The sequence below is a fragment of the Cucumis melo genome, chromosome 6 (genome assembly GCF_025177605.1).
Source record: "Cucumis melo cultivar AY chromosome 6, USDA_Cmelo_AY_1.0, whole genome shotgun sequence".
NCBI lineage: Eukaryota > Viridiplantae > Streptophyta > Magnoliopsida > Cucurbitales > Cucurbitaceae > Cucumis > Cucumis melo.
The window spans coordinates 20472161-20485807 of record NC_066862.1 but is presented as its reverse complement, the minus strand read 5'-3'; the positions used below and the strand labels follow the sequence as shown (position 1 = coordinate 20485807).

General features: G+C 36.3%; 1 protein-coding gene across 2 annotated transcripts; it reads left to right on the top strand.

Annotated features, from left to right (window-relative positions):
* Nucleotides 1–3810: 3810 nt before the first annotated feature.
* LOC103491842 (uncharacterized) lies at nucleotides 3811–12795 on the top strand. 2 transcript variants are annotated; one of them, XM_008451949.3, is made up of 4 exons: nucleotides 3811–4274; nucleotides 5406–5703; nucleotides 6090–6140; nucleotides 12157–12795. In XM_008451949.3, exons 1-4 carry the CDS (start codon nucleotides 4027–4029, stop codon nucleotides 12544–12546), a joined length of 987 nt encoding a protein of 328 aa, XP_008450171.2. In that variant the 5' UTR covers nucleotides 3811–4026; the 3' UTR covers nucleotides 12547–12795. The 2 variants fall into 2 exon arrangements, with proteins under 2 accessions (XP_008450171.2, XP_050942791.1); XM_051086834.1 differs by having other exon boundaries at nucleotides 3910–4274; nucleotides 5397–5703.
* The last annotated feature ends 852 nt before the right edge of the window (nucleotides 12796–13647 follow it).

Sequence of the window (13647 nt, the reverse complement as noted above, 5' to 3'; positions counted from 1 at the left end):
ATCGATGTCGGTCGGTTATTCAAATAGATGACACTCACTTAGATTGTAAAGATCGAGGCAAGTTGCTAATAGCCACATCCATCGACTCAAACGGACATCTTCTCCCACTTGCATTTGCCATTGTAGATAAGGAGTCTGCAGATTCCAGGGGTGGTTTTTGGAGCACTTCAAAAAAGTTGTATTCCATGAGGTATGTTTAGTTTCAAAAATCAACATGCTGACATTATATCGATCGTAAACAATCCAACAAATGGATGGACAGAACCTCAGTGTCACCATAGGTTCTGTTTGCGTCATATTGTCAACAACTTCAATAAAAAGTTTAAGTTTAATACATTGAAAAATTCTATATATCGTGTCGGATGTCAATTCCAAATTCAAAAATTTAATAAAGCAATTGAAGACATCAGACAAATTAACAGCAACTGTTTGAACTTTTTCGACGACATTGATATTGAGCAATGGACTTAAGCACATGACGGCAGATTTAGGTATGGATGGAGGATGACAAATCTATCAGAGTGCACGGATGGAGTGCTAAAAGGAGCTCGAATGCGTCAATTATTTTGAGAAAAGAAGAGAAGAAATAAGAGTTTCATTGGAACGTCAAAATAAATACACCTGGTAATAATTTGTAACATGCAATTAGTTTTAAATAACTCTATGGTACTAAGTGAAGTCACTTTGCAAGTATGCACTTGATAAAATCTTGAAATGGGCTACAAGATCTAATAAACATGAGGTGCAATCATATGATCAATATGAAGGCGTGTTTCATGTGAAAATCGGACGTCATAGCTTTAATGCGAAAGGAGGAAATATTCAAATATTAAGGTTGAATGCTTCAGAACAATACTGTTCATGTAGCAAATGGCAAGCTTTTGGCATACCATGTTCGCATTGAGGACTACTATTTCAATGTATGCTTCATGTTACTCTCCTCAGTTTCAGCCTGTACCACATAAAGATTATTGGATTACACCTGTTATGCCCATATTACATCTTGACCCATTATTGTTGAGAAAACCCGATCAACCGAAGAGTTCACGATATCATTATGAGATAGATTGGAGGGAACCAAGTTCTCAAGTACAATGTGAATTTTGTGGTCAATGAGGTCACAATCGAAGGAAACGTCCTTTGCTACAGAGACGAGCACTCGATAATTAAGAAATTGCGTACTTCATTTTTTTTCTATGTGTACCAAGTGATTCAATAAACTTATTTTATAAAATCCACTATGTAGCATTTTTTGTTGTACCTACTTGTTTACTTTCTAATTAATATTTTTTTGTGTAGATTATGACTTTAAATCCAGGATCGATTGATTCTAATGTTCTGTATGATCAATCTTCAATTGTGTGGGACGATAGAACGGTAGGTGAGTTGGGTTGTATAAGTAGAGAGGTAGTAGTCCAACGCAATATCCCACTTCACCGTAACATATTGCCTTTACTCCAAGCATCTGGGTTTTATGCGGTGGCTAGATTATGTTTCATCCGGTTAGATTGACACCTTATTATTGCACTCATTGAGAGATGGAGACTAGAGACACATACGTTTCATATGCCCACTGGAAAGTGCACTATCACCTTGTAGAACGTAGAAGTATTATTAGGGATACCTATCGATGAAGAACTTGTTATCAGTCAAGTGCATGAAGATTGGATAAATTTATGTCAGATGTTACTTAGTATGGTCCCACCTGCTAATAAAATAAATGGATTAAGATTAAGTCTCACGTGGTTAACATCATAATTTTCAAGACTTGATGATGATGCAGAAGAGGAAATCGTGATCAGATAAGCAAAAGCATACAATTTACAATTAGTGGGTGGAAGTCTATTTTCTGATAACTCAGGTAGTTTTATGCATCTAATGTTCCTACCATTATTGGGTGATTTACATGAGGCGGGTCGATACTCGTGGGGTGGAGCGTGCTTGGGTTGCATCGATAACTATGCAAAGTACTGAAGCGAGATGTTCGTGACATTGCTGGTCCATTTGATACTTCTTCAAATATGGGATTAGGAACGATTTCCCACAATAGCTCCATAACTTAGACATGGAAATGATCATCTACTACCTGGACGAGCACTTAGTTCACGGTATGCTATTTTATTTTAATTTACATCAAACAATAGTTTAATACTAGATGAGTGATATAATTAAATCAAAATCTAAAATTTACTTTATTAATACAGATGGAGAGACCGGTTTTGTGTAACTAGATCAACTACTCATGTAGTTAGTTAGTATAACTACATGTTCGACCTTCTTCAGCGTGATTAGGTATGTCGATACTAAAATTTTAATTTCTTCATACATTAGTAAACATATATATATATATATATATATATATATATATTTATTTATTTATTTATTTATTTATTTATTTTTAATGTAATGTGTGATGTTTTAGATTATTTGGAAGCCTTACAAAAAAGTGATTGATAATTTGCCAAATTTTTGTAAGAACAGTCAAGATATATGGTGGACCATCAGTCCTCTCATATGTTTCCATATTGGTGAGTGGCATCATCTTGATAGGGTGCTCTAATAGTTCGACCTTAAACAAAATATCCCATTAATATGCAATACTGAGTCACTTCTACGTAACATTGACTTGAGAGTTACAGATTGGTCCAATAGGGTTGCACATTTAGTAGTGCGATGAAGATCTTCTAGAAGATTTATAGCAATAGGAGTTTCGATTCAGCAATTCGATATGAATGTGACTCAAGAATACATCCACTGGTATAATAATATTACGAGGCTCTACATCACTCGACCAGGAGCAGCCGTGGGCCATTTGGTACATATTTAAATATTGTATAATTACTTAAATTATTTTCTCAATTAAATATTGCTAGTTTTTTTTTTTACAATTTACAGAGATCGAACAACGCAAGACTTCACGATGTTTCAGACGATCCACAACAAGTCCTTGATATATGTAATAATAATGAGAGGTACATGGAAGAATACATAATATGTACGACCTAGCTATTGTGCCTCCACCAGTTCATAGGGGATGTGTTTGAGTGGAAGAAGTTGAACTCGATGAAGTTACCATAATGTGGAAGAAGTGCCTCCTACGACACAAACACTGATCCAAACTGGTTATGGTAGTCCGATGACGATGATGACAACATTTGGAGCAGAATATTGTGATTCTAAGGTTAGTACATGGTATTATGATTCAAGGGTAGGTCCATCGTCTTCATACATGGATGTCGATCCATCAACTTCTTACATGCATGGACACAAACGTGGCTTTGGGGAACATAATGAATATTTGTATCATGAAGCACCTGCAGAGGTATCAGATCGACAAGAGTACCAACAAGAACCAGAGAACCAAAAGGAGCCAGAACAACATAGAGTTATCGATAACTAGCTCGAAATCGATGACGTCCAGGTTGTGGAACACATTGATTTTCTTTTATCAATTAAATGAATGTAATTTGGTTATTAAAAATTATTTTAATTTACATTTATTTTTCAATTACGCATCATTACTAAAAACGGTTCATCTAAATATTTAATTATTTAGAAATATTCATCCAAATTTTAATATTGAAAGGCAATAACAAAATTTAAATTTTTTTGACAAAACTATTAAAATGAATACAAATGAAACCAAAAAATTTAAATTAAAAAAAGTATTAGCAATGTCTTGGATTCAACTAAAGACAGAGAAAGAAACTAAAACTACTGCATTTTTTTTAATACTTACACAACTACAATATATTAATAATTATTTTAAAAACCTATAATATTTGTTCAAATTTTTAGGTGGGGTGAGTCATAGTTACAAATTTCCTACAACAAATGTGAAGATGACTAATATAGTCTCTAAAATTATGCTGTGCTCACTTTCGCCCTACATTTCAAGAGATTAACATTGAAAGAAAAAGAAGGTGGGTATAATCTTTAGGATTTGCAATGGTCTTTACAAAAAGAAGAGAAAAAAAATTCCTGAAAAAACAGTATTAGGCTGTGCCGGTGGAGGACGATAGAAGAATGCAATGCTCCTGCCTTTCCTGGTCCTCAAATCCGAAACTCGGCCCTTCATTTCCTAAATCGAAGCTATCATCAATTAACCAAGCAGAGGCCATCGATTTTACTGGAAGAATTTCTCTGCCTTCTCATGTTAAAGCCATCTCCAGCATCTCCAACCCCTTCGTTAAGCACTGCGTCAAACTTCGTTTCAGTTCCTCTTATCGCCATTTTCATGGCTCCGTCGTTGTTGTTGGAGCTACTCCAATAAGGTTGTCTCTTATTCGGTTACTTTTCCCTCAATTTTTCTGGGTTCTCTTCATGACCGTGTTCCTCATTGAAAAATCAAATTAGTGTATGCGGCCTTGTATATATTTTTTTAAATTTTTTTTCTTTTTATCCTAAAATTTCATCAGCTCTCGAGCAAGGGATTCTAAACCCTTAAATTTCTTTTGCAAATCTATCATATGGGTTAACTAATTCTCTAACATAGGTCATTAGTACTTCCCCTCTCATCCATATTATTCTTATTGCCCATAAAAAAAATTGTGTCTGGTGTTTTGGTGGTGAATATTCTGAAGAATTGACTTCTTGGAATCAAGTAATGTGTAATAGCAAGCTTGTGACTTAATATTTTGGAAGCACCCTTCGGTGAGTTTGGCTCAAGGAGTTGAGAAACAGGAAAATGGAAGTAGGAGTTCTTAACTTCACTTCTTGTTTGGCTCGAGGAGTTGGTGGTCCTACCACTGAAAACATCAATTAATGTCTAAAACATTATAGGCCCTGGAGTTCACAAGTCTCTATACATCATAACTCCTTACTCTTCATTATTTAAGTTTCATCCATAGCTGTGTTTACTTGTGACTGTTCTCTAATTGAACCATGATGAAGTTTCTGTTCTTTGAACTTTGGAAACTCGACGTTGATTTCAAAAATAATAAATTGTTGGAGCCATGTAGAATTTGTGCTTCCCTGCTCCGTTTAGTCTATTGGTTTCTCTCTCCATGGTTGGCGAGGAAGACAATCCTATTTCAGTGTTGTGTGGATTCTTGTATTGTACATATTGATGTTCATTTCTAGTTAGAATTGTTGAAAGTTTATGTGTGGTCTACTGGTGTGTTGTTTAAATTTATTCTTAGAATTAGAATATAATCTAAAATAAAATAATGTAATCTGTATATTTTAGTTCACTGTTTTTGGAGAAACTTTATCTCATGATCTCCCCATGAGATAGTTTACTAAAACTTTTAAATGAGATTAGATCTCTCTCACCTTGGATCTTAGGAGTTCTAATTCTATCTTGTATCAGTTAATATTTTTGAAGCAGTCATTCTTTGTGGTAAAATGTTTTGCTCAACATCTTTTGGTTTGTATGCACTGACATCTAATTTAAGTCTTTATAGGGAAATTTGCAAGTTTCAAGAGTCTTTGCATGGTATAACTTGTACATTGGAGTACCTACTTCTGCTAGATGAGGTTGAGGTTCCTGAAGGACTAGTTAATTTAACTGTTCGTATTGTGAGGGTGAGCTCAGCTGTGATGAAAAAGCTTTCTGGCTTGCAATCAACAGAATCTATTGATGCTATTGCCCTCATGAGAATACCTCCCAGTTTTTGTAGTGTAGATGGCAATGAAAAAGTAGTAGATTTTAAAAGATGGTTTCCATCTCCACATCGAATATTAGTCCTTGAGAGAATCCAGGTATTTCTTCATTTGGTGTTGAACGAAATCTTATAAGTCATAATTTGCTGCATCTAATTTTCCTGTTTCTATGTTGTTGCAAAATACTATATAATTATGATTTCCCCCATTTCATTTTATTCTTACTACTTGGATGATTATTCTAACTTGTGCTGCCACTGGCCCATTGTGATATGTTACTGTGCTGCTCATTTACATTGTAATCGTTTTTCTGGACTCACATATAAAGAGTGAATGAGCAGTGCTCCTCCTAACCTATCATGCTTTGAAGATGACCTTTGTGCTTAGCGTTTGATGTTATAAACTATTACTGATACAGTTACATATATTAATTCAGTATTCATTCGTTGATATGAGATTTACAAGTTCATCTTTGCTTGTTGCAGGATCCAGGCAATCTTGGTACATTAATCAGGTCTGCTTTGGCCTTCAAATGGGTAAGGAAAAATTCCACAGATTATTATTATCCTCAATTCTCCAACCTTCCCTTCCCCCTCCCAACCCCAACCCCTCAAATACTGTGAGGGCTACCAGGTAGGGTATATCATGCAGTGCTCTTTGGCTTTCTGTTTTAACTAAAATTCGCACAGGAGAAATTGCTTTGTTATGTGTTAATGTCTTTTTTTTTTTTTTTTGTTATCATTTTTCTTTTGGAAAACATGTTTTATAGATTTATATCTCCTCAATAAGTTTAAAGAACCCTTCTTTGAACTCCAAATGCCAATGAGTGCTGATAGCATAACTTTCTAGTTTGAAATTTTGATTGGCCTCCAATTGTAAAAGTGTTACATGTAAGTATAAGATGGTGAGTGAAAAAACGTGACGGAATGTTTGTTATGTATGGGCCCTCTAAGAATATTGTTAGTTAAGGGACTTACAGCTTGAGGCATTTTATATACTGTTTTGCTGAGAGGGGTGGGAATCTTTTTGGCTATCATTTTCCTTTGGGTACACTTATGAGAATTGAGGAGACATGGGAGCTCTTGAACCTTTCCACTACTTTTATTAAATGAAATGAAACTAAGGCGTATCAATTTTGGTAGACTGCATTAATTTCGGTAGCTATGCCCCCCATGGAATTTAAAGAACCTAAGGGAGCATGGGTCATATATTCCGCGGAACGTCGTTCTTGCGAAGGTCGGATGTTTTTTTTCAGTCTACTCAAGTCCAAACCATTAGGACCCCTTAGTGGTTCTAACCAAGGAGCACGCAGATCCCAAAAACGCATAGTCTCTCCCCCAAAAATGACTTCTCCAGTCGGAGAACGCATTAGATATTTACCTAAACCAGTAGGTCCTTGAGTGGATCCAACGTTAGGTCCAAGATGTTGGTCTCTAACTAGAAAAGTAAATGCTTGAGCTTGGGTCAAAACAAGAAAAATGGAAGGAAGAGTTGTAACGTTGGAAGAGAAAATGACAGAGATAGGTTTGAAGTGGTGAGTTGAAAATTGATTCTCGATTCTCTGAAGTTGGGGAGAGGTAGATGGCTATAGGGTAGATGCATCTTCAATTTGCGCTGTTATAGGAGGAGATGAAGGCAATAATGAATCAAATGGAGGATTGGTTGAACTTGGAGAGATGGCGAGCTTCTTCGGAGAGTACTGATAATGGGAAGAAAGTGATGGAAAAAGAATCAATTAAGCTTGTGAGTGAAAGATGAGCAAAGTTATTTGAGTTAGGAAGGAATTCATGCACATGGTAACCATGAGGTTTCTCTATTTGATATGCGATTGAGTAAACTAGTGGTACCCATTTTATTTAGGGGAGGTCAACATGGATGGTTAGCTACTACACACGGAAAGTATTTCGTTGAGAATCAATTGTTGGAGAGAGACAAGTTGGATGCAGTGCTGCTGTGCTTGGAAGAGGAGGCATTGGATTGGTACCAGTAGGAGGGGGATCAAATGCCTGTGAGTATTTTGGATGAGTTCTGAAAGCTTTTATTGGACCAATTTTGACTCTTGTAATGTATGCATGTTTGATGAAGCTGCAAAAAGAGTCCATTGTACCGGAGAATTGCTAGAGATTTTAGCAGTGTTAGGTTTGTTTGGAAGACATTAATGATGGAGGCTTGGAGAGTAAGTTTGTGTGAGGACCCTAGATAGGAAAATAGTGAATTATTAGTAGAAAATGAATATGGTTATTAGTAGGGGCATGTTAGTAAATGGTTAGTTAGGTATTTATAACGGGAGAGGGATTGGGGAGAGATGTGGTGTGAAGAATTTTGTAATGGGATTTCCTTGTAAGGGAACTTGGAGAGAGTCTAGCCCTCTCGATAGGCTACATTACTTTGTTACCTGTTCTTGTGGTATTCTAAAATATATTTCATATATTTTCATATTTGGTTTGTTCTTTTAACTGTTCATGAGTTCATTCTTTGTTCTTGAGATATTCTTGTTAGGTGGTATCCTCACAAATTGATATCCGCGGTTCTCTTTTGGGTATTTTTGTTTGGCAATGGGTGAACCATGGACTTGGGAGAAAGCACTTAAATGGGCTGCCGATGGCAAATGTAAGGCTATTGAGAGAGGAGAAACTCCATGGACATGGGAGTAGATGCAGAAATGGAGTGCAGATTGCAAGGTGGAAAGAAATGTAATAGAAGTACGGAAGAAGTCGCAAGAAACAGAGGGAGAAGCTCGATGAACAACTATCAGAAATACAGAGGGATGCTAGATCATTGCAACAAAAGCTTATTGAATTGCTGCAAGGAGATGAAGAAAGAGAGGAGAAGAAACTTGTAGAAATCGAAACTTGTAAAGAAGAATCAGCAAAGTAAATAGCAGGAAAACAAGAAACAATTGTGAATATGGTAGGGAGGGAAGGTGAATCCTATGAAAATGGAGAGATCCATAGAGAGATAAAATTAATGGAAACAAAACCTAAGAAAAGAGATGAAGAGGGGCTCCACAACAGAGGAGAAAATGTGAAAAATATAAAAAGAAAGCTGAATTGAAGATGAGGAAGTCGGAGAAGAAGAGAAACATGATTATCCATGGATGTCGTCGACGGCAAAGGGTGAAATGGTCAGTAAGTAGCACTTGGGGGAAGTGGAAACGCTTGAAAAGGAGGCAAACAATTCCAAAAAAAGACAAAATGGGAAAAAGAAGAAACGGAGGAAACGGCACCGATCGACAAGCTTATTGTTCGGAGAAGGGAAAGAGGGTGCGAAAGAAGAGACGTGAGAAAAAAATTGGTTGAGACTGTTGAGTATGAATTGGAAAAAAAAAATTAACAGTGGTTTGAAGATAAATGATGTCCTTGACACGAAGAAGTCGTTTGTACAGTGCATTGGAGGCGATAGTGCTTCGAACGAAGTTGGAAACCGAACAAGAAAGATAAAGAACAATTTGAGGGAAAAAAAAGGAAGGAGAACCCATTGGTGAACTTATGATCACCAGAATGAAAAGGAGAGAAGACTCATAACTGGATATAGACCATTTGCGGGAAGAAAAGGTGCAGAGCAAGGGTCGCAAAAATGGCTTAGTTGAAGGGGAAATCGAACATGGAAGATGAAAGAAGAAGCCAAAGGGGCTTAAGTTAATGGACCAGCCAATGAAGAAAGGTGGTGGCTTAAAGCTGAGAACGGTTGGCCTCGATGGAAGCAGAAGAACACATCACATTGTGGCGGGTGGAAGGAGGACAGGCGGAGAAAAGAAAGTACACTGACAGGCAAATGGTTGGAAAATCGAGGTGGATACTATACAGAAGCTGTGGTGGAGAGAAATTGAGGCGGTCACTGGCGGCCAGAGGAAGATGCGTGCCTCGATGATTGCAAAGGATAGTGGCTTGCGATGGAGAAAGAAGACACGGATGAGTCATGAGTTTGAATGACGAAGAGATTAACAGGTGAAATCGATGGAGGCCACGATTGAAGAAGAGGACCAAAAGTGGATGAGAATGGAAGAGCGGGTTATTGCTGTTGAGGTTGAGTTACAGTGGTCGAAGGCACTGAAAATGGCAAAAGATGTGGATCTTGGTTGGCCAGAGAAGATGGTTGGGAAAGGGTTGATTTGTGTGGTACATGGGAACCATCAACGTGTCAAGATCGAAGGGCATATTAGTAAGTAGTTTGTTAGTTAGGTCTTTTAGTTATAAATAGTAGGAGAGGGGATGGGGAGAGGTGTGAAGAATTTTTTAGTGGGATTTCCTTGCAAGGAACCTGAGGAGTCTAGGCCTCTCCAAAGGCTAGATTATTTTGTTAGTTCTTGTAGTATTCTAAAATATATTTCATATTTGGTTGTTCATTCTTTGTTCTTGAGATAATTCTTGTTAGGTGGGATTATGACAGTTAGTTTGTTGGCTAAGAGAAGAAATCCAAAGTTAAATGGAAACTAAAGAGGCGGTGGTGGAATTAAAGCTCTCAGTCTGTCATTCAGCAAGTTATGGAGTTGTTTTAGGGATGGGGAGGATCTGTTTGGGTGGCCGGAATTTGTAAAGGAGTGCTTCTCTCTATTTAAGACTTATCTATTATACATGATTTTCTTTATTTTCCTTTTGAATGTATGAATGCTATTTTGGGTGTCTCTTGCTGGTAAATGCTGGGTAAAATTCAATTTGTTTATCGGCTATCGAAGATGGATTTTTGGCTTCGAGAATGGTGGGTATGGTTCGGTGGCAATATAAGTTTGGTGAAGTCTCATATTTCCCTTATGTTGATGATGAAGGCAATGTGAAAAGAAGACCATGGAATGTTAATTGAGTAGAGCATTCTTGAGCAATCAGAGAGATGCAAAGGGAGAAGGGGTTACTTATTGCCTAATTTGCCTTCATGAACCAAAAAGCTGTTGCATGAGGTAAAAAAGGCGCTGCAACATTTTTTGAAGCTGTTTGAGTCTTTGATACCTCATATTGCCTTTGAGGACCAATGACCATACGACTGAGATATCGTTACCCACAATTCCAAAAAGATGAAATTGAAAAGTTGGTTTGGGGGATTCTTTTAGCAGGCTCGATTCAAGTCGAAGTTCTTTCTTGTGATATTGGTGAAAAAAGAAGACAAGCAACTATTTTTTGTGTGGATTATAGAGCCTTGAACTGAGCCATATTCTAGATAAGAATTCATTTCAATTGTTGGTGAACTACTGGATGAGCTTTTTGGTGCCACTATTTTTTCTAAAATAGATTTAAGGAAAAAATACCGTTTGGTTCCTAAGTTTCTAAATGTTACACGTTCAGTTCTTAAGTTTTGAGTTTAGGTTTCAAAATGTTACAATTTTATCATAGAAATTTGAATTTTGCTTCAATTTGATCACTCAAAATTTCACCAAATACTCCTTTACTGTTTTCAGTGTTAACATCGGTTAACCAATTTAAATTAAGTTTCATTACTATTAAATTTAAAATCTAAAATTTCACTTCATTATTATTTTAAATTAATTAATAGATATCCACATTATTTAAATAGGCTGTTTGAGGAATTTCATCAGAACAGGAGATTAAATGCATGTGTTATAGACGACTTCATTTGTTTGATTCAGAAAAAAAGAATCAGTTGTTTTTGTAAACAATTTCGGTCAAGTAATCTAACAACTTCATTGCATAAAACTGTTGCAAAGTTGCTAGCGATGGAGATTAAGAAGGGTAATGTCAGGCATCATATCTCCCTCTCAACATGGTATTATTGGTGGGAGGGACAAATTCTAGATCCAGTTCTTATAGCAAATGAAGTTTCGGAGGAATAGAGTTCCAGAGAAAAAATTGGATCTTGATGCTTGATCTAAGAAAGGCCTTTGGTAGAGTTTGACAGGGACTTCCTAGAAAATGTGTTGCTATTAGAAGGATTGGATGCAAACTGGATTCAAGGGCAAGGTGATTAGGTCTAAAATCATTAATTTGTCTCGAAAATATTTGATTCCTATAAAATCATCGGATAAGTAAATAAAATCAACACATTATTTGATTCCTATAAGCACTTCCTAGTTCCATTGAGGACACTTTGAGGAGCAGGTAATGATAGGCCTCCAATTGTAATAGTTTATTATTTGTGGGCCCTTTTATCATTTAGGCATTTTATACAGTGTTGTGCTGAGAGGGGAAGAGATCTTTTTAGCTATCATGTATTTGGGTTCTCTTATGAGCATTGGGAAGCTATTAAATCTTCTCAACTGGTGTTCATATAGAAGATTGAGGCCTAGCTGATAGGATTGGATCTAAGATGAGATACTATATTAAAGAAGTTGCTTGTGTGTGTGCTTAAGTAATAGATTTCATATTCTTTTTATGCATCTTTTCTCTGCAGTGTTAACTTGCTTGGAGAGAATCTTGAGACCTTTGAGCTTGCATCGGTGTGTTCTAAAATTTGTTTCTAGGCTGTATCTTGGCAATTGTTTCAATTTTCTATTCCTTAAGGAATTTTACTTTATTATAGAAAGAATAGATTCAAGAACTTTTAGAACTCTGTTTTCTTACAAGCTTTTACCTTCACTAGTAAATATTCGGTTATGTGAAACAGAATGGTGTTTTTCTGCTTCCCGGGTGTTGTGATCCATTCAACGAGAAGGCACTTCGAGCCTCGCGTGGAGCGTCTTTTCAGCTTCCAATAGTTTCCGGCACTTGGAATCATCTTGAGGTTTTTAAAAAGGAATTCAAAATGAAAATGCTGGCTGGCCATCCTGAAAGCAACGAACCGAAACCTGTATCGGTCCTTTCCCAACAGTTTGCAAATTCTTTAAAAGATTTTCCTTTGTGTTTGGTTTTGGGTTGTGAAGGGAGTGGTCTGTCTGAGAAATCCTGGCAGGTTTGTGAGCTTTTGAGCATTCCAATGGCGGGCGGTTTCGAGTCCCTCAATGTCTCAGTTGCAGGAGGAATTTTCTTGTACATGCTACAGGCTGAAATACCATAAACATATTCGATGCTTTTCTTATTTGATTACATTTTTAGAGTGTTGAATAGGAAGAACATTAGTGTTACACTTCCAAAAAATTTGGATTGCAGGATCTCAGTTGACACAAAATTTTGTATAGTCGGCACACGGTCAATGTAGATTGTTTGAGTATTTAAGTATCCGATTTTTAACTTCTATTATTTGTACTTGGCTTTTGCATTTTATTCTTAAATTGAGAATAAAAAAAAACAAGGCAGGTTTTCTTAATTGCACATTTTCATATATTTTATACTTCTGTATTATTTCATATATACACTATTTCTAGATACATAAGATGCATATATTACATTTCTAAATAATGATTTAGGTTTGTTTATATTTATTAGAGTAAAAAATTGTTCTCAAATTTTTTATAGCATCGGTTTACTTTAAAATATGAACTGTAGTTCTCAAACACTTTATTTTTGTTCAAAATGACTTATTTTAGAATTATACTCATGAAAATTCAAACCAAACATATCTTCGGTAGTCTCAATAGTGTTTCCCTCATTGATTCACATTCATTTAGTAGAGTCAATATTTGAATAGATTTGGATGAAGATCAAAACTGTTAGGGGGTCTTTGGATCAAGAAGGGAATTAACGAGTTTAGTGCCTAGCAGTTTACCTTTTCTTAATGACCTTAATGCCTAGCTCGGTGTCGTTGGGCTTTACCAATATTGATGTCATGGCGTTGCTCCAATTTGGCAGCTACTGCCTTTTGGCGCCATAATGTTGTGTGCGGCGTCATGCTTATGCTAAATTATGAAATTGGCACCCTTTCATGTTTTGGTCCGCTTTTGCATTCTAGCTTTCAATTAAGCAACTTTTGTAACATTGGACATATTAGCATGTGTATATATAATAATTTTCTATAAAATTGGGGATTTAATGAATAAGTGGTGATATATCGGGAGTGTTAAACTATAAAATGTAAGTCAAATGTAGTCCTAACAGGGTTCTGTCTTGAGTTTTGATGAGTGGCTCTAGATATAGATTCATATTGATAGAATGTGCAAGTATGTCAAATTTCATGTCAATTGAAGTTCAGACGGGCAGTCTACGTTGGTGTGTAGTTTAC

Bases quoted from the DNA above. Each gene is read 5' to 3' on its own strand.
- LOC103491842 (XM_051086834.1), top strand. From the start codon at position 4,027: ATGCAATGCTCCTGCCTTTCCTGGTCCTCAAATCCGAAACTCGGCCCT. The intron at 4,275-5,396 runs GTTGTCTCTTAT...ATCTAATTTAAG, and splicing joins GTTGGAGCTACTCCAATAAG to TCTTTATAGGGAAATTTGCA. The intron at 5,704-6,089 runs GTATTTCTTCAT...TGCTTGTTGCAG, and splicing joins TAGTCCTTGAGAGAATCCAG to GATCCAGGCAATCTTGGTAC.